The sequence below is a fragment of the Amblyomma maculatum genome, chromosome 10 (assembly GCF_055883805.1).
Source record: "Amblyomma maculatum isolate TAMU_Amacu chromosome 10, ASM5588380v1, whole genome shotgun sequence".
NCBI lineage: Eukaryota > Metazoa > Arthropoda > Arachnida > Ixodida > Ixodidae > Amblyomma > Amblyomma maculatum.
Window position 1 is genome coordinate 99,661,397 of NC_139353.1, and position 26,584 is coordinate 99,687,980.

General features: G+C 45.4%; 1 protein-coding gene across 1 annotated transcript in view; it reads left to right on the plus strand.

Annotated features, from left to right (window-relative positions):
• Nucleotides 1–1,443: 1,443 nt before the first annotated feature.
• The window catches only part of LOC146177107 (signal-induced proliferation-associated 1-like protein 2), a 136,282-nt gene continuing 111,141 nt past the window's right edge, over nucleotides 1,444–26,584 (plus strand). The window contains exon 1 of the mRNA XM_084583097.1: nucleotides 1,444–1,587. Within this exon, the coding sequence (XP_084439223.1) occupies nucleotides 1,480–1,587 (108 nt within the window). The 5' untranslated portion in view covers nucleotides 1,444–1,479. The remainder of the gene's footprint in view (nucleotides 1,588–26,584) is intronic.

The window sequence follows — 26,584 nt, forward strand, 5'->3', positions numbered from 1 at the left end:
CAGGTTTCTTTCCACGACCTACAGTACGTCGTGTTTCTTTCCCTCTGATTCCATCAATATGCCCAGGAGAATCCCCGCCGGGGTGATGCAGTGATAAGACGCCCGACTACTGTGCCGGAGTACCCGGGTTCGAACCCGAGCTCGGCGGCTACGTTTCGATGGAGGCGAAACGAAGAGGCGTCCGTGTACTGTGCGATGTCATCGCACGTTAAAGATCCCCAGGTGGTCGAAATTACTCCGTAGCCCTCCCATAGAGAAACCTACTTACGTATGTTACGTAAGTATGTTTCTCTATGGCCCTCCATCACGGCTCCTCTTTCTCTCTTTCCACTTTCACTCCCACCTTCCCTTGCGGCGCGGTTGAGGTGTCCACAGAAAACAAGTGAGACCGTTACCGCGCCTTCTTTCTATAAATCAATCATTTCCAAATGAGATGATCCTGATTGGCTATTATCCCACATTATGGTTCCATCCAACATGCTTTGATTTACGCGCACTTGTAGTTCACGCCATCTGCCGAAAATCTCACAATTTTCTTTGTAGCGTCTTTCTAAACTGGCGGTCTGTGGCTCTGGCATAGTACTTATAGTTGTCAACTTGCAAAAGCAGCAAGTGGTGCTAACATGATGACAGCAGTGCTACACTGACTGAGCTAAAGCCTAAAGCCATGCAACTTTGCGCTGAGTCGCTGACAAGGCGGCGGCGGCACATCGACTCGCGACATGCCGCAGTAGCGTGAGCGCGAGCAGCCCTCGAACTAGGCGAAACAAGCGGAGCCGAAGTGGCGGGAGGGCACGATGTTTCACGTGACCGCCGCGCGAAGCCGCTGCAGTCGCAACTCATTGAGGCAAATGCATTGAAGCCTAGCGAGCACTCCAGTAGGAGAACTGAGGGTAAAAAAAAAAAAAAAGAAGAAAAGAAAAGATGCATAGAGAGTACTATTGAAGAGCGAGGAGGTAAACAATCAAAATATCACAAGCTAGCGCCGTGCGTGATGGCGACCCGCAGATGGACACGGTGGAGTCGTTGGTTCGGCGGAAACGTGGATTTCGCCGCTTTTGGCCGCTGAGGAGCTGCGGTTGACACACCCGCTGCTGTCCGACATTACCGGTGACCTCCGAGCGGGTCGACAGGCCGGTCGCGCATCGCGAGTGAAGTGTGGAGTGTGCGGCGGCGTTGAAGCAAAGTGTGTGATCGCGGGTTTGGCCCACCATCGTCCGTCGTTCTGGCCCGTCAAGCGAGCAACAAGCGTATGCCACTAGCACCGCCGGCGCAACCACGACGGCGCGTCAACAAAGGCGGCGGCTCCGCCTGTGCTGTGATCTCTTGTGCGGAGCGGTGCGCTTGCTGTAGTGCTATTTTTTGTTCGTCTTCACTGGAACTGGCGGCGAGTTCCCGGGAGGAAACGACACGGTGAGCAGTGCAAAGCGCGCGCGCTGTGCGGCATGCTTGCAACGGCGATACGAGTGCTCGTGCTCTATGTGTGTTTGCCCCCTGCCGCCAAACAGAGCGCGCGTTGGAACAAGTCGCTATTCGCGCGATCTCGTCTTTTTTTCTCTGCCCCGGGGCGAAAATCGGCGCCGCATCGTGAGTCACTTCTTGCCTCGCCCGGGGGCTCCTTTCGGGATTCTTGCATTTTTTATGGTTTGCTGTGTTTTTTCGTGCATTGATTCTGTTTATTGAGGTGCGTGTGTTTTTGAGACCAACTGTAGCACGGGAGACCGCAATTGTGGCTTCGCCGTTGTATGCTGTGCCGCGCGCTGTGTACCTGCCCGTCGCCCCTACGCTTGCAGCCTGCCTGGTATTTCCGGTCGCGCTGGTTCCCATTTGCTTCGTTTTGCTGCTTTTTTTTTTTTTTTTTCGACGCGCTGCTCCGCTCCTTTCCTACTACTACTCTCGAGTGGTGGAGGGATTCCTCTTTGTGCCCCTCAACCAACGGGGAAAAGACGAAAAGAATGAAGCACAACGTATACAGCGGTGCCGACAACGACAAAAGAGCTGACCCCCCTACTCTTCTCCACCGCCATCCTCGCGCCACTCTGCTCCCCGTTGGTCCATTATGTCGCGCCGAGAGCGCCCAGCGTGTTTCATTTTTACGGAGCCAAGGACGACGTCGCCGTTCCTGGTCGCTGATGATCGAGACGTCGTGCGGTCCGTTCATTCTTCATTCGGGAAAGGTGCTGCGCGTGCCTTAATTGTGTTCTTTTTGGCGCCCGCGGCAGTTTCGTTCACTAACTTCGAGACGGGCGGCGGCTGGTAACGCGTCAACACGCAGTCGTAGAGCCTGCGTGCATCTACGTGGGTTGTCGTGGAATGTCGCCGTCCGAACCGGCTGGCAGGCTGGCTGTAGGACGCGCTGGTGTAACAGCGGCGGGTCCGCCTTTCGCAAATGAAAGCTCGCGCGGGTCAAGCGGTGCTGTGCGCGTCGCGTTGTTCTCGCGCGCTCAGGGGAGGTGGGTGGGCTCACCCACGCGGCGGTGTTAGGGACGTGTTGAATCTGCATGCCGAGCTCGCGTGTTGTACTTTTCGTGCACGCTCGCGCGTGAGCAACAACACCGCCCTGGCAGTTCGTTCGCAGCACACCGCCCGCCTCTTTCACTGCTCGCCCGGAAACATTTCGAAATGCATGGCTTTTCTTGCTTCGCTAGTTTCTTCCCGGCGCACGCGCGCGTGCTCGCTCCTTCTCGCGGTGGTGATTTTGATCTTCATGCCGCGTTGCCGCGACACTTGAAGGCCGGTCGAAGCGAGTGCGCACCGCCAAGCGTACTACTACTCACAACCGCACACACAACCCTACACGCACAGCAATTGAAGGGCTGCATAATCGTACGCGCGTGAAACAGCACCGCCCAGTGCGAGGGCACGCGATTATCTGCTCAGAAACGCACCGGACTCTGCGCGAGTTATATCAGTTATATCGAGCGGCGATTCGCGCCGTTCAACCAAGGAACCGAAAGCGCGCCGAAGTGAAACTTGCGCCTTGTGGCTCTTATGGCATTCCAAGAGTCTCAGGGAACCTTTGTCCTGATTACAGCTTGCTGGTTTTGTGACAGCGCATCCAACCTTCACGTTAAGAGTTTAAGCTTGATTTCTATGCAACATGACGTAACTGTGGATTTGAAGAAAAAAAAAAAAAAAAAAACAGGACAATCAGTCCGTCGTTTGTCCCAACGCCAGTGGAGCACGGTGGCCAAGTACCGCGAAACTGTTAATGCGGCAGATTCGTATGCGACCTGGGGTCAGTATGTCATCCGGACGCCTTCCGTCGGCCCCTGTTCGCTTCTTGAGGAGCCAGCGCGGGTGCCGAGTTGTTTCTTTCCTGCTCTCGGCGAATTCATTGAGCGCGCCCCGCGGCTGGTATGCGGTAAAAATGTTGCGCTGTAGCTGGCTCCTACACGGGTGGCCTTACGTGCATTAATGAACGCACGCGTCTCTCGAAATACGTTGCGCGCCAGTGTGCGTTTTCCGCTTTACGTCTGGAAGAATGTGACTGCGCTAAAAAAAGAAAAAAAAAAAAAGAAACGCAGACACGCGAATCTAAAGAGAACAGGACATTCGCTATAACATTCTTCCTGTCATGGGAAATCAGCAGCTAGCCCAATTTCCTGTTTTACTGCGTTTTGTGATTAGCACTGGTGAGCTTCTCCCTGCTACAATGTAACATATTATGCACCTCGGGCTGGAACGGCTCTTCTGGCTTCTACCTCGGTAGTTGGATTTCAAGAAAAACAGAATCAGAAGAAAATGAATGCACACATTGCATGTTCTACTTAACAGGGCCACATGGAAGTGTGGGTTCATTTTCTCCATTCTACTCCAAATGGCTTTCACTGGTCCATCCTCCTCCAAAACACAATATTGCTCGAAAACTGCTTCAAACAGGCTGCGGTAGTGTTTTATTATGAAATTTAGCTGAACACTGCAACAATGGCAGTGCACCGGTGACAGAGGTATAGCGCATTGTGCACAGAGCTTAATACAAATAAAATTTTTGAAAACTATGGAAGTGTGGAGCGTAGTAAACATTTGCTTGCAAGCAGATTCAATAGGTTGAATCAGTTACGAAAGAATGCACTGTGCAGATCATTTAGCACCTCCTCTCAGCTTTGAATCACCTTTGGAGAGAGGCGAGGATAACAAGTGAAGTATATAGTGAAAATTCCTTTAGGGATCTTGTCCGGGTGCAAAAACTGCACTACTTGTTCTAATGCTTTTGCTTCACCATCCGGCCCCTTTGTTAATGACAAGCATGTAGGCCTACGTCAAAGAAAAGCATGGTTGTAGAGTGGTATGCCCAAGGTGCTAATCATTAGAAACCTTCTCAAGGGTGTTGAAAGGCGTCAAGGGCCTATCATCAAGCTGTTCAAATTGAAACCCCATCATCGCTTAAGCAAAAACATGAGGCGCTACTGGCAGAAGTAAAGGAGGAGGAAAAGCTGCCCTTCAGTACTATATATCTTCCCTGAAGGCACTACTGACCAGTGCTCAGGTATTTGTTAGCCCGGGCATAAGATCAAGAAGGATATGCACAAGGTAGCGAGCAGAAATGTCGTGCCCGTTCATGAGAGCTCCAAACTAGCGGCACTGCTTAAACAAATTGTAAGAGTAGACCATGTTTAAATCTATCAAGTCAAAATGGGCAAAAGCTTTAGGAAGGCCAGGTCTTCAGTTATGAAGCGTGGAGGCAAGCATTCTGCTTGCTGCTAATCTTTTCCGAATCGTTGCTTAGGTCAGCCTTCGTTATTTTAAACATTCATACCTGCTTTGGTCGTTTGTCTTGTCTTGCCGGAGATTCGTGCATACTAGTTGGAAAAGCATCGATTGTTTTGCATAAAACGGAAAGACATTGGGGACCTTGTATGTCAGGGACAGGAACTGCAATTATCAAAGGCGTTTGATCTTAGAAACATACTCCAAGCCTTCATTAGAATGCTCCAACACTCATTTCATTGCTTCAAGGCTGCTTCGAAATGTTCGAGCCTGCTTCCATCCCTAACTTCAGCTTTAATCTTGATTTGGAGTCCATCTCATGCTAGATAGTCTTTGTTTCGATTTTTATTTATTTATTTATTTTTTTTTTGCAGTATGGCTTAATAAAGGGTTCCATGCTTGTAAAGTGAATAGCACCTTGTGACCTACATACTGGGCACTCTGACCTTTGGTAATGGTGAGCTGCCACATCTGGGTGAGCTTGGGTCATGGATCGTGTTTAGGAGGTCACGGCAGAAATGCAGTTTCACAATCACTGCGTACATTAGAAGACGGGTTTTCTGCATGCATGTCAAGCACCTCAGCCACTATGGTAGCAGTTGCAAAAAATGGGGGACCAAGGAAACCTTGTTTAAAGGGACAGAACACTGACCGAAATATGTAACATGATCATGGTAGAAATGAAAAAAAACATGCTATGTAAAGAATACCTAAAACTTTCTTTGCTCTTAAACAAAGCAAATAATGATTTTTGATACTGAGAGCTGGGATGGGAATGATGGGCTTCACTTGTTTTACCACTTAATAGATGCTGAACATGTTACCGACTCTGCTGGCATGGGTCTCAATGGCATGTAAGGCTTGTCACCATGTTTTGTGGCGTGGCAGTGTCATTTTTATTTGGAATTACTGCAGTCTCGGAAGATCAAGCAGGAGGGAAAGTAGAGTTACGGTACAGGCCAGTGCTTCTTAATGCGTGCTTTATTTAACAGAAGCACAAAAAAGGTGATCACACAGCAGCGCAACCATACCAGTAAAAGAATACTTACAAGAGCACAAAACATAAAATTGGGCATCTGTAGAACATCTGAAGAAAGATAACAGCAGGAAAGTAAAAACATTAAAAATGGAATGCACTTTCTAAATAACACTCGAAACTTTCCGAAGAAAAAACGGTTGGAGGCAGGTTGTTGCACTCTATTATTGCTTGTGGAAAGAATGATTATTTGAACAAATTGGTGCCCGCGGTACAAGGGAGCAAATTATGGGCATGTCTGTGTCTTGTGATGAGCGTGGTAAACATGGCCTAATATAATTGTTTGAGTCAATGTTCAGGGACTTTTTGTAAATGTAAAATAAAAATCTAAGTTGCACAATTTTCCTCCTAGTTTTCAGACCTGATAGGACCTTTGAAATAGAATCTGTAGCTCTATATTTATTAAATGTGAGACAAACATCACATCTTTAACCATTTCCAGCTTTAGTTTGCCTTTTATGTAGAAGGGATCCCGAACCAGGGAAGCATACTCAAGTTTTGGCAAAATAAATTCCTTATAGGCTTGAAGTTTTAGTTCAGAGGGTGCCTTTTTTAACTTATGTCCTAAAAAGCCGAGTTCACGTGTAGCAGATGCACAAGTGTTTGTTGTATACTTAGATCATGAAAGAGTATTAATAATTGTGATTCCTAAGTATTTATATTCATTTACTTCCTTTCAAGGGTGACCATCAATAGCATAAGAAAGACATAAGGATGCTTTTTATTTGTGACGTGGAGCAGTACTGTTTTTTCGGAGTTTAGCGTCATACCTGGTACCGGACACTATTCACTAATATTCATTAAGCTGTCGAGTAACTTTTCTTGGTCATTTTCATATGTTATTTGCTTATAGAGAAGGCAATTATCTGCAAAGAGGTGGATGCTGATGTCTGGATGAATTTGAGTAGTTATGTCATTGACATTAATTAGGAAAAGGATAGGCCCTAAAACACTTCCCTGTGGAACTCTCAATAAAACAGATAAAGAATTGGAAAATGCCCTCTTCGGGTGCGATTTGAGAGGTACTCATTTATCCAATTTATTATAAAGGAAGGAATATCTAAATGTTTCAGTTTAATCAAAAGTTTGCTATGAGGAACCCGATCAAAAGCCTTGCTAAAGTTGATAAAAATGAAATCGACTTGGCCAGTGGAGTCAAGAACTTTAGCAATGTTGTGGACTGTTGTTACTAGTTGAGTACACGTAGGTTATCCTTTACGAAAGTCGTGTTGGAGTGGGGACAACAAATGGTGACCTTGGTAAGAAAATGTGACATGATATGCTGTAATAATTTACAGATGTACGGCGGCAGTTTTTGATTAAGAGGTGATCAACTTTCTTGTGAACCGCTATAACACGAGCAACATGCTAGTCATCCAGTAAAATAGCAGCGCATAACGAGAGGCGAAAAACAGACACTAATATACGGGACACTGGTTCAGCATAGCGGCGAAAGAATGAATAAGGAATGTTATCTGAACCTCCAGCCAATTTTTCTTTCAGATTTAATATGAGTGACAAGACACCTTCAAACGCAATGAAATTTGGGTCTGAAGTGGATGGTAAAAACATGTTAGCAATGTCATCTTTGGGAGAGAATACAATAGTGGAAATAATTTTTCATAACATGAGCAACTTTGGTTCTGTAAAGATTTCAGAATTTTAAAAAATTTGATAAGAGCCCACACTACCACAAAACCTAGCTGGATTAGTCTTCTAAAATTTGGCAGTGTTGTAGAGAAGTACTTTTTCTGAGAGGATATTAACTCAGTCAAGAGCTTCCCCGTGCTGTGGACTGGAGTAGCTGCGACTTGCTTCCCCTGTTGACTGTGCTTGCTTCCTTGTCAGATGTCAAAGGCACTTCAAGCCAATGTCACTCCACATAATCATCATTCACAAGACTGTCAATCTGTCATGTCATAGCCTTAAATGCAGTCATTATAGAATCTTCTCACCTTGAAAAAAGTAACTTGCTTCGCTCAGTCCTTCAGATGTGCTTCACAGGGTTCATGTATGCAACCTTGATACCAGTGCTGGAAAGACTAAGATAGCTGCACTGGACAGTGATGATCATGATAAATTTGAAGGGCCTTATTATTGCGCTAATGATAAGAAGTTCATCACCAGGTAAAAGCATTGTGGTTCTCTCTGCCGCGTGTTACCTGGTGGCTGGCAAGAGCTTTGTGCCACCTTCTACAGTTAGTACATAAGAGAGCCACCTGCTACTGATGACAGGTGGCAGAATGGAGAGAAGGTCTCCCTTTGCAGTGGATAGATGAGAGGGACTCAGATATAATGAAAAGCCAGCATCATTTAAATTAATCTCCCCGAAGTTCACAAAGGAAAATAAGATTTTGGGTGCATAGGCAAAATAAAGACTTTCTATGATCGTAACTTTGTCTCCACAGTCTCAGCCATCGCACTTTGCTCACACACGAGAAGTATACTGTTAACTCATACCTTGTTTCATGAACTGTAATTATCATTATGAACTTTTGGAATTTATTGATTAAAAGGGTTCTTGCCGTGTAGTATAGTAAATAAATGTAAATTGGTTTATAGGAAAGGAAAGGCACAGTATTTGTCACACTTCTTTTTGTGGATGCCTGAGCCATGTCGTAAGGGAGGGAGCGAAAGTGGAAAGCGAAAGAGGAGCCGTAGTGGAGGGCTCATGAGTAATTTTGACCACCCGAGGATCTTTAATGTACACTGACATCAGACAGCACTATGGACGCCTCTCCATTTCACCTCCTACAGTACGCAGCTTCCGGTGGTCGGGTTTGAACCCGGTTCTAATATCTGTCATTTCATATGTTAAGAATGCTTAAAACTGTCAGTAGGGTTTGTTTATGCCCACAGGAATATATCATGCAGTTTCTCATACCTCTGGAGAAAGCTTCTCCAAAAGAATTATCAGTGCAAGGGCTAAGCAATAGCCATCTGAAATGGGGAATGCCTTACTGGAAGTCATCTCTTGCTTTATGCTTTTAACGCACTAAATCTTTTACAGCACAGCACAAAAAGGTTGCAAACTTAAGAGAGGAAATCGCCAAAAAGCCGCTTTACAGGGCTGTTTCATTAACTGAATCATCATTGTCATCAGTACTCTCATCATCATTATTGCTGCTACTGTCATTACCGTTATCAAATAAATGCATCGTTGTCATTGCTACTATCATCATTGCTGTTGCTGCTATCTTCAACTAAAGCACTGTTATTTCTACTGATACTAACATCATCACTATCGCTACTATCACCGTTTTCATTATCACCAACTGCAGCGGAATTGTGATTGGTACTAGTATCGTCCTTACTCAAGACAAGGAGAATTATGATCTGTTTCTCATGAGCCTGGCGTGAGAAACAATTTTTTCTTGCTAAGGTTCATGGTGGCCGTATGCAGCCGGTAGTCACAAACTTAATAGTAATGCTTCAGGTCTGTGGCATTAGAGGTCGCAGTATACAAACCCATATTCATATTGTATGTTCGGTGTTAGAGACAGTATCAAATGAGACAGGCCAGGTACCCGGCCTCGGCGGCAGCTTTTCGATGGAGGCGAAAAGCAAGGTGCCCGTGTGCTGTACGATGTCAGTGCACGTTAAAGAACCCCAGGTGGTCGAAATTTCCGGAGTCCTCCACTGCGGCGTCTCTCATAGCCTAAGTCGCTTTGAGACATTAAACCCCAGAAACCAACCAGACAGGCCAGGTAACTCTAACTCATATTCTCATATTGACCTTGCTAAAGTGTTTTATAAAGTCTGTCACAATTTCTTGTTTGCAATCTTGTAACGTGCAAATATTGGTTTCACGCCTCGTTATGAGCCGCCCCGCACCGATACTACTCCGCCTCCTCCTGTGTCCAGTCGGTCTCCTTCCCCGCCAGCCCGCCGTTCCCGTTCACCTCTTCCTGGCCGCAGTTCCTCGCCGTCCTCTGCCGGCCGCTTCACGGGAAACTAGCCAATGCAGCTCCCGGAGGTGACGCTGCATTGGTACCCCGACCTGGAAATCCTCTACTGCCCATTTCTTCGCCCTGTAACCTCCTGTCCCTGTTCGTGGATGGTGTTCCCGTCTCTGCCCTCATTGACACTGGTGCCCAAGTCTCGATCATGAGCTCATCGTTCTGCCGCCGCCTCAAGAAAGTACAGACCCCCGCCGCTTCGCCCACCGTTCGTGTTGCCGATGGCAGTACTGCTGCCGTCACTGGGCAGTGCACAGCCCGAGTCACCCTTGCCGGTCATCACATCCCTGTTTTGTTCACTGTCCTCAACCAGTGCCCTCACAATGTGATCCTCGGCCTTGACTTTTTAACGGCCCACTCTGCCCTTATCGACTGCTCCAGCGGCCTTCTTCGTTTGGACCTACCTGTCTGCTCAGAACATCCTCCATCTGCACCCCGCCTTCGCTCCACTGAGTTCGCTCGCCTGCCCCCTGACTCTGCTGTTTACCTACCTCTGTCACCTTTCCCGCCTGTGCCTGACGGTGACTATCTTGCTTGCCCTATCACTGAGGTCTTTCTTGACCGCAACGTCGTTCTTCCTCATCTCATTGTACGCGTTACACAGAACAGCACCTACCTTCCTATCCTGAACTTCAGTCTGTCACCCCAAGTTCTTCCCGAAGGAATATCCCTTGCTACCTTGTCCCCCCTCACAGACTGCACCATTTGTGCACTCACTCCTGGCCCACATTCAAGCGTCCTTCCAACACCCGTACTCTCCACCACAATTACCGACCCTATTTCCGAAATGATTGCCTCTGACCTCAGCCCCGAACACGCTCAGGACCTGCGCAACCTTTTGTTATCCTTCTCCGACATTTTTGACTTTGCTGCCGGTTCTCTGGGCCAAACATCAGTTGTGACTCACCGCATTGACACCGGCGATGCAAAGCCTGTACATCGGAGGCCTTATCGTGTGTCCCTTTCTGAGCGCCAAGTCATCCAGCAGGAGGTCGACAAGATGTTGGGCAACGATATCATCGAACCTTCGAACAGCCCCTGGGCATCTCCTGTTGTGCTCGTTAGAAAGAAAGACGACAGTTGGCGCTTTTGTGTCGACTATCGACATCTGAACAAGATTACAAGGAAAGATGTTTACCCGCTGCCGCGAATAGACGATGCCTTGGACTGTTTACATGGAGCCCGCTACTTTTCCTCCATCGACCTTCGTAGCGGCTACTGGCAGATCTCTGTTGACGAACAAGACCGCGAGAAGACAGCTTTTGTCACACCCGATGGACTTTACCAATTTAAGGTTATGCCTTTTGGACTTTGCAACGCCCCTGCTACGTTTGAACGCATGATGGACTCCTTACTCCGCGGCTTCAAATGGACGACTTGTCTATGTTACTTGGATGACGTGATTGTCTTCTCGCCCTCGTTCGAAAGCCATCTTAGTCGCCTTTCTTCCATCTTGGCACTTTTCCGCCGTGCCGGACTTCAACTGAACTCAAAGAAGTGCAGTTTTGGTCGCCGCGAACTTAAAGTGCTTGGCCATTTGGTGAATGCCACCGGCGTGCAACCCGATCACGACAAAGTTCGCGCTGTCAGTGCGTTTCCATGTCCCCGTTCACCCCGTGATGTCCGCAGCTTTATAGGACTGTGTTCTTATTTTCGCCGGTTCGTCCCAAACTTTGCCGCTGTTGCTCGTCCTCTCACCAATCTGCTGAAGAAAGGCGTTCCTTTCTCATGGGGACCAGAACAGGCTAACGCATTCTCCACCCTCATCGCTATTCTCACCAATCCTCCTGTGTTGGCCCATTTCAACCCGTCTGCCCCGACGGAACTTCGCACCGACGCCAGTGGCCACGGGATTGGTGCCATTCTTGCACAGCGACAACGCGGCCAACATTGCGTTATTGCCTACGCCAGTCGTCTCCTGTCATCAGCAGAACAGAACTATTCTATTACGGAGCGGGAGTGCCTGGCTCTCGTTTGGGCCGTTGGAAAATTCAGACCCTATTTGTTTGGCCGACCCTTCACTGTAATTACCGATCACCACGCCTTATGTTGGCTCTCTTCCCTGAAGGATCCTGCTGGCCGCCTCGGCCGCTGGGCACTGCGCTTGCAGGAGTATACCTTTTCCGTTGAATACAAATCCGGTCGGCTTCACCAGGATGCAGACTGTCTGTCCCGTTATCCCGTCGATCCCCCTTCCTCTACTGACCATGAGTCGGACCCCTGGGTCTTCTCTATATCGGACTTTTCCCACATTGCCGACGAACAGCGGTTGGACCCAACCCTCAGTTCTCTCATCGACCGCCTCCGCACACACAGCCGTGACTCTTCCCTCGCCCTGTTCTTCCTTCATGGGAATACGCTATACCGCCGCAACATGCGACCTGATGGTGCTGAGCACTTGCTGGTCGTTCCCCAACACCTACGCTCCGCCGTTCTCGAACAAATGCACGACGCTCCTACAGCTGGTCATCTTGGCCTCTCACGCACATACGACCGCGTGCGCCGGCGTTTCTTCTGGCCTGGACTCTACCGCTCTGTCCAACGTTATGTAGCCGCTTGCGACCTCTGTCAACGCCGGAAGAAACCCCCTGTGCTACCACCTGGACACCTGCAGCCGATTGCTATCCCGACTGAGCCATTTTCTCGTGTTGGCCTTGACCTCCTAGGGCCCTTCCCCGAGTCCTTGTCGGGAAACAAATGGATCGCTGTGGCCACCGATTATGCCACGCGGTACGTGATCACTCGCGCCATTCCAACCAGCTGCGCCACAGACGTTGCTGACTTCCTTTTGTACGACGTCATACTACACCATGGTGCTCCCCGTCAACTCCTTACCGACCGTGGTCGCTGTTTCCTTTCCCGAGTTGTTGAGGAAATACTTCGTTCTTGCTCCGTTCGGCACAAGTTCACCACTGCGTATCACCCTCAGACGAACGGCCTTACGGAGCGTCTTAACCGCACACTCACCGACATGCTCGCAATGTACGTATCCGACAGTCATCGCGACTGGGATATTAGTCTGCCATTTGTCACCTTTGCATATAACTCTTCGCGTCATGACACTGCTGGGTACTCTCCATTCTATCTTCTCTTTGGAAGAGACCCCTTACTGCCCTTCGACACTTTGCTCTCCGCCGCTAGCCCCGTCACAACCTATGCCCGCGATACCATCGCCCGAGCCGACGCTGCTCGCCAGATTGCTCGTCAGAATCTCACCATCTCTCAAGAAACTCAAAAACGCCGCTACGACGCTCGCCACCGCGATGTGCACTACCCTCCCGGATCTCTGGTGTTGCTCTGGCTTCCGTGCCGTCGTGTGGGGTTGTGTCAAAAACTTCTGCCCCACTACACAGGTCCTTACCGTGTACTACGCCCAGTGACCGACGTTACCTATGAGATTTCACCGCTCCACCCAAAGTCACCGACTGCTACACCCACTTCCGAAATCGTACATGTCGCCCGCCTAAAGCCATATTACTCCCCCTCCACATCGCACGCCTAATACGCACCGGGACGCTGCCTTTTGCCGAGGGGGGTAGTGTTACCTGGAAACGCGGTACCAAAGTGATGTGCTCACTGACGAAGAGGACGACACAAAGCGTTGAAAAAGAGGACGACGCTCACAGAGTGGACACTGCACGGCTACTGAAGTCTCAGCGCCGAGTTCAGCCCATCGCAGTGCTGTTACATTAAGTGCATCCCCGTAACAATATTTTGCTCAAGGGGGTAAGGCTGTGCTATGAGGAGCTCTATACAAGGCTAATAGCCAATCAAGAGCTAACCAAACCGATTCCACTGAAATCATCTGTTTGCCAAGGGTGTCCATTGTCGCCTTTGCTGTTCATCCTATATCTTGAACCTGTTTGGCTCAGCATTATCAACAGTGCTGCTGTTCGAGGTTTCTCCCTGGCTCACTGTGAAATTAAGATTGCAGCCTATGCTGATGATTTTGCCCTTTTTTTTTCTGAGAAAAACAGTGTATTCAAGGCCTTGCATTTAACTGAAAAGTTTTGTGCGGTATCTGTTGTAGCTCTTATTTAAAGGCAAACCCAAAGGATTCTGGTTGGGCCAATGGGGTAAGAGGCAGAGCCTTTTTGGGGGCACAAGTTTGGATTGTGGCCCCTTACGCTACCTAGGGGTTATTCTGCAACAGGTTCACAAAAGTGGACGATATCGTGATTCAGAAATCTTAGCTATTAGGGGAAAAACTGAGGTGTGGATGGGTTGAAAACTTTCGGTGTTTGCTCTTGTGCAAATTTTCAAAACATTCTTGTTTGCAAAGCTTGGACCGTCCTACTAGTTCTACATTTTGCGAGAAAGAAGGTGCAGACAATACACAGAATATTCGCAACTTTCATACGGTGCTCTCAGTGGGAGCCCATGCGTCATGGTAACCTGTTTCTTCCCGTAGCGTTTGGCAAATTAAGTCTTGTTCACTTGTTCGTACACCAGCTAGTTTCGCATCTGTTTTTCTTTTTTTCAATTTGGCGAACCATCCTGTTTTAGTATCTTTGCTTATCAGGTATTTCCATTCTCACTTGCCGTACTTATTCGCAACGGCTGGACGCGTGCATAAAGGGACTCTATGGGGATTTCCTTCAATTTTTTCACTGTGCGCTTTTCTTTAGATAACCTCTATAGCTTATCAGAAGGCAGATGACTCAGGTTCTTACTAAGTCTTTGTTCCCCATGCCTTTGTATTGGCAACATTATCAGGAGTTTCTCGACCCTAGTGTTTTAAAGCTTGTTAAGCTCATGTGCATTCAGTCTGCCCCAAAAACGTTCTTTTTGAAACTGCACGCATCAACGCTTCCTCTTAAGACATGGCTTCACACCAAGCAGATGTTTGTGCCATGACTGGTGAATTGACACCTGTGCAACATGTGAGAGATCATTAAACACCGCTTTATTCAGTGCCGGAAGGCTGTGCTTTTCTGGGACATATTAGAGTGGACGCTAAAAAAGCACATCACAGTCATGCCATATGGGGATTGTTTTTTGCCCATTCGGAAGAACTGGGATGTGCCTTGTGATTAGTTCATGTTGATGGGTCTATCTAGTTTATGGGAAGCCAAGTGATGGACTGTCATGCTGAACCACCTCGATCATCGAAGTGTCTATTCAGAGAGCAGTGCGCTTTAGTGCGGATAGTGTATGCTGCTCTGAAAGAGCTCCCTAGTTGGCTATGCATCTCGATGCTTGTGTTGGCCCCCCTGAATTTTTTACATTTGTTATGGTGAGGAATTACTGGTATTTACTGGGCTTGCATTATGCAGCTCAGTGGTTCGAGGTATGAGCTTTTTGAGTTTCTGTTCCTCGAAAGTTCTCCCATATTGCTGGGGATATTGTAGGCATAGTGTTTCGGTTCCCGCTGGAAACGACAGATCGTTTTTCTCAGTTCAACAATTTCTGGTCACACTTTTTGTACACGGTGCACAGGAGCCAAGAAAGGCTTTCGCCTTAACGCCTTAACACACAAGGCAGAGCACAGACTGACAGTTTTTTAGTAAGGAAGGTTTGGTTTGGTTTGTGGGGTTTAATGTCCCAAAGCGACTCAGGCTATGAGAGGCTTTCCTTTTTTTCATAGAACAAAGAACACACGCCACGACTTTTTTAACTGAGTAAACAGTTATTCGTTTGTGGTCCGTCTTTTGTGTGTCTTTTTTGTCCGTCATGTAAAGGATTTAGCACGTTGAAAGCATCATGTACAACCAACTAGGCCCAGTTCTTCCTCTCTTGACTGCAACAATTGGTCAGAATGTTAAAATATTCCAAAATTTTTCATGGAAATATCGCTGCAGCGGCAGGGAACTGAAAAGTTTTGCATTTTTTTTGTTCATTGCAACTTTCCTGATTTCCCTTAACTATGTATCTCCACGTGCTTTGTTGAACTTCCGTGGTCACCTGGCGTAAGCTGGGTGGAACTGGTAGCGTGGACTTCCTGCACCAGTTTATAGCAGTCAGGAGATCAGGTACGCCAAATAGAAAGGCCGGTGGCTGCTTGCTCTGTTCAGCATAGTTTGTTTAACTTGCGGTGCTGTTACTGATGTTTTTCTCCACCCAGATGTCGGTAAACAAGGTCACGCAGCTTGCTGCTTTTAACGGGGTTTTTCTACTTGTTGGTAATGTTTCATTTTGGCTTGAGATCCTTGCGTTGAAAAATAAACACACTAAAAGGAAAAGGGGGCATTTTTATTTTCCTCAGAAGGACAGACTGTTGTGCATAAATGCAGAGGGGCCACCAATCCGCGTTCCTAGAGAAGTTTGTAAGTCTGTCCACCTTTCAAGCTTTCTTCTAGTGCCCTGACCCAGTCTACAGTGTAAGCCAGAGTGCTATTCCATTCTGACTGAAAGTTCTTCCTCTTCTTTCTTTTTGCCTGTCAATGTTCCCTCTTATGCGTACCTTTGTGAATGGATGCCGAGACTGAGTCGAAGTGCGAATAGTCGAATAGACCGCCGCATTCTTATAACAGTGGAACTACTTTGGGCTCAAAACGGTTTCTCTGGTAAATTAATAAGGGATGAAAATTAAGAACCACATGTTGAGCCAGTGCATCACTGCCATTCAATTTGTAACGGGTGTCACAGAGTTCCTTTCAGCCTCCACTTCACATTTAAATTCAGGGAGCAGTGGGGAGATGAAAACAAATCCTTCATGCTTAAATCAAATTTTTTTTAACTGTAAATGGATGTATTGCTGCGAAACAGAAATGAGTGTAGCCATGGACAGCCATATAATTAATCTTCATCCAGAGAAAAGATAGATTTAGTTGTCCTGTCTTTGTTCTTAAAGCTGTTCCGTTGCTGATTTCCACAACGTTGTTATGAGAAAAGCCATTAAACAGCATCCATTTCACTTCTTGGGAACTTTCTGTCAGCCCCGTACAGCTGTGCAAAAATGTTGGAAAGCGTTGTGCATTGGTACGCGCACACACACATTCACTGCTCTGATAAGCTCCTCGTTTATCACTGCAGTGAATGTGCGTACAGAGCTGTCAACATCCTATTCGGCCAGCATTCAGGCGGGGACTCATCTGTCAAGGTTTCGGTCCTGTTCTTGTAGCTATCACCGGAGCATTGTTCTCTATTTGTGGTGTCTCTGCTAGTGACACCAACTTCCGCTGCTTCATGGTTATCGATTAGATAGAGGCTTGTACATCACCCCCTGTTTCATTGTGATACATTCTTTCATTGATGAGTGGTTCAGTGAAGTCATTTATAGAATTTTAGGCTGAATGAGGTCCACACACCTTTGCTGTGCAGTCATGGGAATGGTATGCAGGTATGGGAATGAATGATGCTGCCCACATTTGTCTCTGCTAACATTTGAAGTGTGCCTCGGTCTGGGGGGCTGAAGTCATGCAGACTTGGGTGCACGTGTATGAAGCTGCTAATTTAAGTTTCAGTGACTTGTATTGCTTACCTAATGTTGAGAATTGCATTGAAACCTTCAACAATGTTCGCTGCCTCCTCTTGTACTGTAGATAAGTGTCAGCGCAGCTGTTTTGTCCGCATGGAGGAATGGCATGGTGGAAACAGCATTAACACAGGACAGAGCAAGAACACAACACAGGCGCTGTTGTAACCATGATCATAAGCCATCAAACGTAACTCTCCACTCTTCTGAGGAATGGCAAGTTTCTTATGTTTGCTTAGAGATGTTCTGGATATCCATTGAGGCAGGTTTGGCCAGAGGTAAGCACTCATTGCACAAAAATGGTAGGTGTAACATTAGAGATAGGAAGCGTGCAGAATGGGTCAGAGAAATAACTCTGGTTATTGACATTCCAGTGGAAATCAAGAAGAAATAGGCAAGGCAGGTAGTGCATAGAGAAGACTACCGATGGTTGTTTAGAGTAGCAAATTGGATTCCAAGGGAAGGAAAGTGTAGCGGGGGGCGGCAGATAGTTAGGTGGGCGGACGAGGTTAAGAAGTTCACAGAGGTCAAGTGGATGCAGCTAGCACAGGATTGGTTTCATTGGAGGAATATGGGAGTGGCCTTTGCCCTGCAGTGGGTATAGTCTGGCTGATGATGATGATGTTTCATTGCGCATAATTTAGTCCATTAGCTAGAGGATCTATATGTATTTCACTGTGACCTCAGCATCTAGACAGATGTCTTGGTTAGTGCCAAGTAGATGAATGAGCAGTACGTGTAACCTTTTGTTTTTATGTAGACATGTTACCTGCAATCGTCTCCATTTGCACTGTGCCAACACTAGCCTTGGCTCACTCTGCTGGCAGTTCACAGCTTCTGCTTAATTGCAGAAGCTGTTGAAGGAGAAGGCGCTCCGCGCTTTACTCTCTGCTCTCAGCTATGCAATAAACGTGCAGTTTTTCGTTTTTTTGGATGACTCCTGTATTTTATGAATTTTCCTTCACTGGGGAAAAGCAGCTATGAAACACACATTTGGCCTCTGCTGCTTCAGGCACTCGATTTTGGTCTGCCTTTTCAAACTCTGCATGTTTTCAGCTTTACATCTATACTCTGTTTTCGACTCTGGCTAGTAGGTGGGCCACACTTCTCTCCATGCCTTTTTGTGTAGTCCGCATCACACTGTGCTTTTAGTGCGAAACCATTGCTTATTTCTGCACGAGAAAAGCTGGTTGCATTGTGTCTGGGTCTATATTTGTCTATATTTATTTGCCGCTGGCAGGTCTCTCCATGTGGTGGTAGTTCTCCAGGCTTAGGTATCAGAATTGTTGTGCAGTTGTTCATTTCGCAAGTTCTGGGTGACGTCAAGTGATTTCTCATTGCATATACCATACGTGGGGTATTTAAGTTGAAAGCTAGCTTGCGACAGGGATTCAAGCTCATGGCATATGCACAGTGTTTGTGAAAAGTTTTGAGCCCAGGAGGCTAGTTTATTAAATGTGAAGTCGGGCTCCTTTACCGTTCTTGGAAGTCCTATTCGTTGGAGGCGGCAGAATCAAAAATCACTTTACCGGAACACTGGGGATGCAGTAAAAGCCGCACAATGTGGCTCAGGAGTGAATCTGCTGGGCTTTAAACTTTTTTGCAAAGATTGTCTGCACTTCCAATTGGATGCCTTCCCAGACATTCATATCAAAATTCTCATTCAACTGTTTGCACGCAGCTTTCTTGGCCACATCATATGATTTGTCATTATCTACTATTCAAGCAAGAGGCTAGTTCATGACAGGAATATATATGTCTTCAATTGCATGCCTTGAGACCAAGGTTTTGGCAGTGATGCTTTACGCCGATTGTGACACTTTCAGCAGTCTTAAGTTTCTCTGCCAAACTTTTTTGTTTGGGCTATTAACTAGCTGAAAAGAAAATTTCTTGGTCATACTGCTGAAGCTTACATATTCAAGTCCTGCCCTACTACTGTTTGGAAATCAAGGCCTAAATAGTAACTGAATCATTGCTGTGGTGGCCTAGTTGTTTGGGCACCTGCCCTGTAGGCGCAAGGTGTGGTTGAGCCACTGGTGCTATGAGTACCCACTGGATTTCCAATAAGCACCAATGCTGGTTTTGTGGTTGAAATGCTTGAATTGATCTCCTCTTACGCAGACTACAAAGAGAACTTAAGCATTTCTATTACCGGTAACTGTCTAATGCTCAAAATATGAAAAAATCAGAGCAAAGAAAAAACTGTCCTCACTGCACCCCCTGACCAATATCTCCCATATCTGTCCAGCTAACCTTGCCTTGTGCCGCTAGTGGCGATCGTATTCCTGCTAACTTCTAACTGATCAGTCCATTTGACTGGCAGCTCCTGCTGTGCTAACCTTCTCATGATCAATTCGATTGCTCTTAACAACCATTTGTTATCTGGCCTTCACATTGCGTGTCCTGCTCCATGCCCTTCTTTTGATCTTGATTTGTAGTGTGATGACATGACTGCATTTGTTGCCTGGCCAATTCCGCTATCTTCTCATGTCCAAACATTATACTTCCTAGCTAACGTAGCCACATTCGAAAGTCAGTTTCAAAACTTTATTAGTGTCGCAGAAATTTTTTAAAATTCTGTCGCCAATTGTCAACATTAAGCATATGGTTTGTTTTGTACACCTAGCCAGAGTTGTGGAAAGGCTGGATCGAAAAACCTGCGCAAAGGCACGGGGACTGTAAATATGTTCTTTATCTAGCAAACGTCTTCCTACTTTTTTTCCCAGAAGAGTTGTCGGAAAATGGGGGGCAAGAAGTCGACAACGTCTGGCCTAAAGTTGCTCGTTCGTACCTCTTCTTTCTCCACATAGCTTGCTCGCAGTGACTGCAAACGCTTTCAGCATAAAGCACTGGCTGCCGAGAATGTATGTAAATGTTGTGTTCATTGTATTGTTGTTTTGCATGGAATCCAAAGATGTTGTAAAAGTAGATATACTAGCATTGGATGATTTTGCTAGGCTCTGAGCCTCCATAAATGCAATTTCGAACTGATGTTTGACACTGTGCATTAGAATCAAATTGTCACTATACTGAATAAACTGTTCAGATTACTGTTAAGGAAATACAAAACTTTTTTTATGTCTTGGGTGGGGAAGGAGATTTAGGAGAAGGATACACGGCGTTATGGTTGCCTCTAAATGAGTCACTGCGATGGTAAGAGAAGTGGTTGAGCTAAGGAGTTGCTTTTTTTTTTCCCACATATTTAGACAAACCTTCACTACACATCAAAGCTGGTCAGTTTTCTACTGCAAAGTAGCTATGGAACCACAGTGAATCTCATTATCATCATCGCTATGCACAGTGTCCCATTGTTGTCTCTTTCCATACATTTCATATAAAGCATTAAGGCCCTTAAGAATAAATGAAATGAAAGCTTAGCTTACTCTCTCTGCTCCAATTAGCAAATTCAGGTCGCAAGGGAATGCATTACCAGAGTTCTCGATTTGTGTCTTTTTGCCGAACAATTGGGAAAGATAATGGGTTGCTTCATAAACCCAAACAGCGGGGCTTGGGTCACAGATGACAATGATTTCAAAAATTCCTGAGATTGTGGAAGTAGGTAAGACATTTTTATTTCATACACACTCCTGGGAATCACATATTCGGCTTTTTTATTTATTTATTTATTTTTTTTTGCTTTCTCTAGAGTACTGCTTGAGCTCTAGAAACGAGTTCAGTTTTGCCAAAATCAAACGACACTGAAGCAGCGCTAATTTTTAGTGCATTAGTATAGAGTCACCTATGGGGAAAAAAATATTCAGAGAATTTTGATTTCAATTCTAACGTGCGGAAGCGGTCTTACCAAAGTCTTGCTCTTTTGTCGCCTAGTTTTATGTAGTTGGTTCTAATGAAATGCACAGCTGTCGCCAATTAAATCCTTTATTGTGTAAGTTCCTGCATTACTGCGGCCCCATGCTGTGGTACATGCTGTTTTCTTGAAAGCATTACTGCGCACATGTTATGTAGTTGTTCTGCACAGCAACGCATTCCTATGCAGTTGTTTACCAATCACAGTGGCTTGACGGGCAATATTTTGCTTAGGGTGGCAGCATCTAGACTGGGGCTTTCGAACTATAATGCCAATGTTGCGGCTTGCTCCCTGCCACATTTAATAGATGGATGTGCCACCTGCCATAGCTACCAGGTGACGAAATAGAGGGTAGGAAACCCCCATCTCTACATTTAGGGGAGAGGAGAGAGTGACTGGAAGATGGCCGTCAAAGAAAATACCCTTCCCCCTCTTTAAGAGGGTGACTGTAAAATTGATGACTAAGAATTACTCAATAAAATTAATAAGAATGACTGCAACGAAGTGTAAGAAATTCGCTCGGCAATCTGCTGAACAAATTTGAGCTAGAAACCTTTTATTAACGAAGAAATACGTTGGAAATACATTAAGTGTTAATTGGAAGATATGTGGAGAATGCAAGAAGTTTTAGAAAAGCAATTCAGGACAAGCAGGCTACCTAATGTTGACCCATTGTGTTTGTGTAATGATAATTAGGTTCCCGTGTAATTCTCTTTAATTATTGTCATTGTCAATTATTGTCACAGCAGTTGGTAGTCCAGAGGGATACTGGAGTTAGTCCACTCTGAAGGACAGTACCACGGTCTGCATTTGCAATCTTCCTGTAGTGCTTGTGTGTTCGGACTTGCGTGTTTCAAGGTGGACAGTGCTGCATTCGAATTTATAGCAGGCACATCAAGTGCAAATTGTGCCAGCAACATAATGCACTTGTGGCAGTGGTAACAAAGTTTTTCCCCATTGAGAAGGCATCTTGTGAAAGCATGGCAATTTCATTGAGTATAGTTGACAGGCTTGACAAGTCATTCAGGGGTTAAAGTGGCAATAGCACAGCATAGTAAAAGGGCCATTTGTTTAACCTACACCAGCTACGCCAGTGTAGGAAATCTATACATACAATGGATTTTTGCTGCATTGGTTTAGCTGGTGTAGATTAAAAGAATCGCCCTAAAGTGATGCCCATACTATACTTTACCACTTCCTCACAGTGCACTGTTTGAGGTAGCAGTGTACACTTTAGGGTCATTTTTTAACCTACAACAGCTACACCAGTGCAGCAAACCTCCAATGTGTCCAGTGGTGTTTTGTTACACTAGTGTGGCTGGTGTAGGTTAAAAAGTTTAGTTTTATTCACGTGTTTAAGAATCCTGCATTGGTATAAGTTGATGCAGGAGGTCAGCAAGATGTCAAGCGACAGATGTGTTGTAGGCGTTATCGAACAGAAAATTTGAACTTTCTTTTTGCGCTTCCTTGCTTCGTGCTTGCAGCACTACGCTGTTTTGACAATGTGAAGTGGACCACAAAGGGCAGATGTGACAAAGGAAGCATGCATGGAAGAGCGCTGCCTTTCAAGGCATACGTGTTGAATCACCACCAAAGAAAACTTTTGTTACATAGTTTTCTCGTCAGTGAATCTTCTAGCCACATAGTACTGCTGCACAGTTATGGGTTATGATTTCTGCTGCAACTGCAACAAATTTTGCTCGGACCAGTATTTTGCACAACACTCGGCTACCAAGTACTGCTGTCTTTCCTCTGGGCACTGTTGTAGCCTTAGAAGATGACTGTGTATCTCAGCCTTCTTGTGTTTGTAGGCAGAGATAAGAAGTGCAGTGAAGATGCGGCGGGCTCCGTGCTGGCTTCTTTTTTGGGAGTCTCCCTTTTCACTGATAAGCGGAAACGGTTGGTGGCTGCCCCAGGTATCGCTGGAGTGAGGGGTAGGGGCTGTCAGCGGGATTTTCTTTTTTGCTTATCAGTGACAACACTGCTTGTGAAGCGCACTTATCAGAGTGCTGTGAAGAGCTAACGGTGGGGCCTCTAGCCTTCTAGCCTCATGCTGGCACGCGTCAGTCAGTCTTGCAATGTAGCGAAAGTGGAAATGGAAATATTGCACAGACTTGGTGCATCATGTTTGGGTGTTGCAGACATTGGAGGACGGCGTATGCTTGCCTGTGCTGTTATTTTGCAGTTGTGATAAAGAACCTGCTTTCAGTGAAAACTAGACTTTTGAAAACCAGAAGCAGCTGAAAAATACAGGTGTCGTCACCATTAGCCATTCCTTCAGAAGGGAGCTGCAGTTAGGTCAGTCCGTTTTCTTCTACTGCGGTTCTAGGAGGTCAGGGCAATCCGTCATTCACTCTCTGGCCCTGTGTGCAAAGTCCTTCTTTTAAAGGAAGATTTCTCGGGAGTAAATGTGTCTTGGGCTGTTGAACAAACATCAACAAAAGCTCATTTTTGCTGAGAACAAAGATTGAATGGAATTGCCTTCAGTGCGGAAGGAGGGGAGGGGGAATTCTAGAGAGATTTTTTTACCACTGTAATGTGTTTCAGCGTTAAGTCACAAGGGAGATCGTGCATTCAAAAGCACCTTATTGCATTCATTTTGCCATGCTCATCTACTTAGTTGCCACGGCACTCTTTTTGTGCAATTACTGTTGCCTTGAGCTAGGCTTTTTTGTCACCTCTTTCACAGTCTTCTGTGCTTTATAATGCAGTTTGTCACAATGTTGCATCGTGGGACTGAATATTATGCTAAAAAAAGTAAAAGAAGAATGTGGAAGAGTTAGGCACGTCATGAAATCTGCACAAAAATAAAACATGTAAGGTAACTGGTTGATATAAATCTAAATTTTAGAGGTCCCCCTGCAACTCCTACAGTTCCACGCATACTTTGAAATGCGCTGCCATCAAATTTGACATGGAAAGAATCACATCAATGGAACAGAAAAATAGACATCGTTTGGTCATCAGAGGCCAAACAATGTAACGAGTATCAATCATAGTACATCGTTAGGTAGATGAACCCTCACTTTCTTTAACTGTCAATCTGCAGAAACTCTTAGTGTTTATTAATAGACAGTTCTTGCATTTTGCGGCGATGAATCTTATTTTAGACATGATTTCATTACCCTCTGTACTTACCGACTTAATATGTTTGTGGTACAATTTATTTTACTTGTTCCTGATGGAGGTGCATCAAAATTGCGCTTTTTCGTTTTCGCCAGTTTTGCAAATCATCTCTTGATGCTTTTGAGAAGTTTTTACTATTACGTAATTAAATATATAATGTAAATTTTTTTAGTGCAAACAAAGATGACTTGGCTAAGGATCGCATTCCATTGGTCATCATCAACATGCCTTAACCTTTGTTCATGCTTGATGCACACAAACAGTGCTATTTGTGAAACTGCAATATGTGTTTCTTTAAACCGTTATGGGAGAGCCTGTATGTGGTCTGCTAAAGTAAACAATTTTGTGAAAAAAAAAAAATTCAGAAGTGAGAAGTTTTTACTATTACGTAATTAAATATATAATGTAAATTTTTTTAGTGCAAACAAAGATGACTTGGCTAAGGATCGCATTCCATTGGTCATCATCAACATGCCTTAACCTTTGTTCATGCTTGATGCACACAAACAGTGCTATTTGTGAAACTGCAATATGTGTTTCTTTAAACCGTTATGGGAGAGCCTGTATGTGGTTTGCTAAAGTAAACAATTTTGTGAAAAAAAAAAAATTCAGAAGTGAGAAGTTTTTACTATTACGTAAATGCACACAAACAGTGCTATTTGTGAAACTGCAATATGTGTTTCTTTAAACCGTTATGGGAGAGCCTGTATGTGGTCTGCTAAAGTAAACAATTTTGTGAAAAAAAAAAAAATTCACAACGAAGTAAAATTGTTATTGTGCATCATCGTGGAAATGTGAAGCCAATATAGCTCTGAAACTGCCAGAAAAGCTGAAGGATGAAATTGTGCAGCCACTGAGAAGGGGTTAAGAGAAAACATGGCTTTTGGCTATTTTGTATTGACCACCAGAAACTAATTGGATCACAAAAGGGAAAAGATTAGGGCTACCCGCTAGCATGCATTGGTGACTCCTGAAATACTGAGGCAGTATTATGCATTGTTTCTTGAGGCCGGAGCGAATGTTTGGAACATTATCTGCAGTTCCTTGATTACCCTGTGTTAAGTTGAAGAACGATAAAGCGAGTTAGTCGACATCAGTGTTGAAGAATAAAAAGAGAACTGAAGATATCAAAGACAGGAGGCAATGGTCTACTTTTCTGATGTCTTTCATCCATACGTTGCTCTTTGAATTTCTTACGATGAGTGCTAATCAACCACAGTAATGCACCTCTAGTAAAGTGGGCTCTGTTAAGTGTTATAATTTACAGCATGTATCCACTCTATTTGCTTCTTCATGTTTTCCATCCTTTTCACACTCTTTTTGTTGAACATAGTGAACAGGCTTCTTCTGCGTCTAATGCGCCAGTTACTGAAAGGTTGCACAGGAGATAAAAACGGGGTAACCGGTGGTAGTCAGCAGTGCACTTCTAGCCCTCCGAAACAGCCGCTTGTACTGCGGTCACTAATGCTGAACAGGTACCTAGCCAAGGCTTGTTTTCCTGTGTGTAGCATCATAAGCAAATATATTGGATTCCATTTGAAAGGTGATACTTAACTTAAACTTTTACATTATTTCTCCTGTTCGAGGTCATATGCATGATGTTTTCAGTGAGCTCTGTGGTGATGCATGATTATACACAAGCATTTCCACTGGGCCTAAAGGCATAAATGTCCCAAAAATGATTATATATGACATCTAGTTTGTTGTGTTGGTTTTGAATGCTTATTAACGTGTAGCTGTGCACGCATAGCTTGCTGCGCAATGTCTAGCATAAGTCACACCTGCTTTATGACTGACCTGAGCTGCATGCACATATCCTCCTTCCAACCATTGCAGTATTCCTATGGTCAGTGTGAATAATGCTTAACGAATGTGAGTCGGTTGTTCAATGCAGGCATCTACGTTTTGCCATTTGATGTGTACTTAGTGGTTGTAGTGAGAACAAGACTGTTAATACGGTAGCGTTAGATGCTGAAATGAGCCCCTAAGCCGAGCTATGCGTGTGTGGTTGCGCAGTCGAGGTGAGGATAGTCGGCACCGGAGAAAAGGGCATCAGCTTTGAATTAAATGGAATAAAAAGCCACAACTGCGTCAAGACTGTGTTTCAGTCTTGCCGAACATGCCCACTTCATTGGTCACTGTGCAGATAGCACTGTGCTATCGCCGCAGCCAATCATTCTACTTCTTTAACTGGCACCCTTGCGCTGTGCTTTCTTTGCATGTCATTGTTGTATCGACTTCCATCCAAACGCACCGATGTCACATTGCCCTCTCGAGGTGCATGGAGCAGTCCTAAAATTACCCATTTCATGAATGTTTGCCTTAAGCCTGACCTTGAAATTCTAGCTTCAAGCAAAAAGTGAAATGAAAAAGCACGTGCTTTGCATTTGGCCAGCTAAGGTAATTCAGCTGCAATTTTTCTTCTGATGACCACTGCTTCACTGGAAAGACGATTACCTCTCCACTTCATTTTGCACAGGCCAGCTGGACATGATGGCCACCATTTAAAAAATTCTAGTGTAATAGCC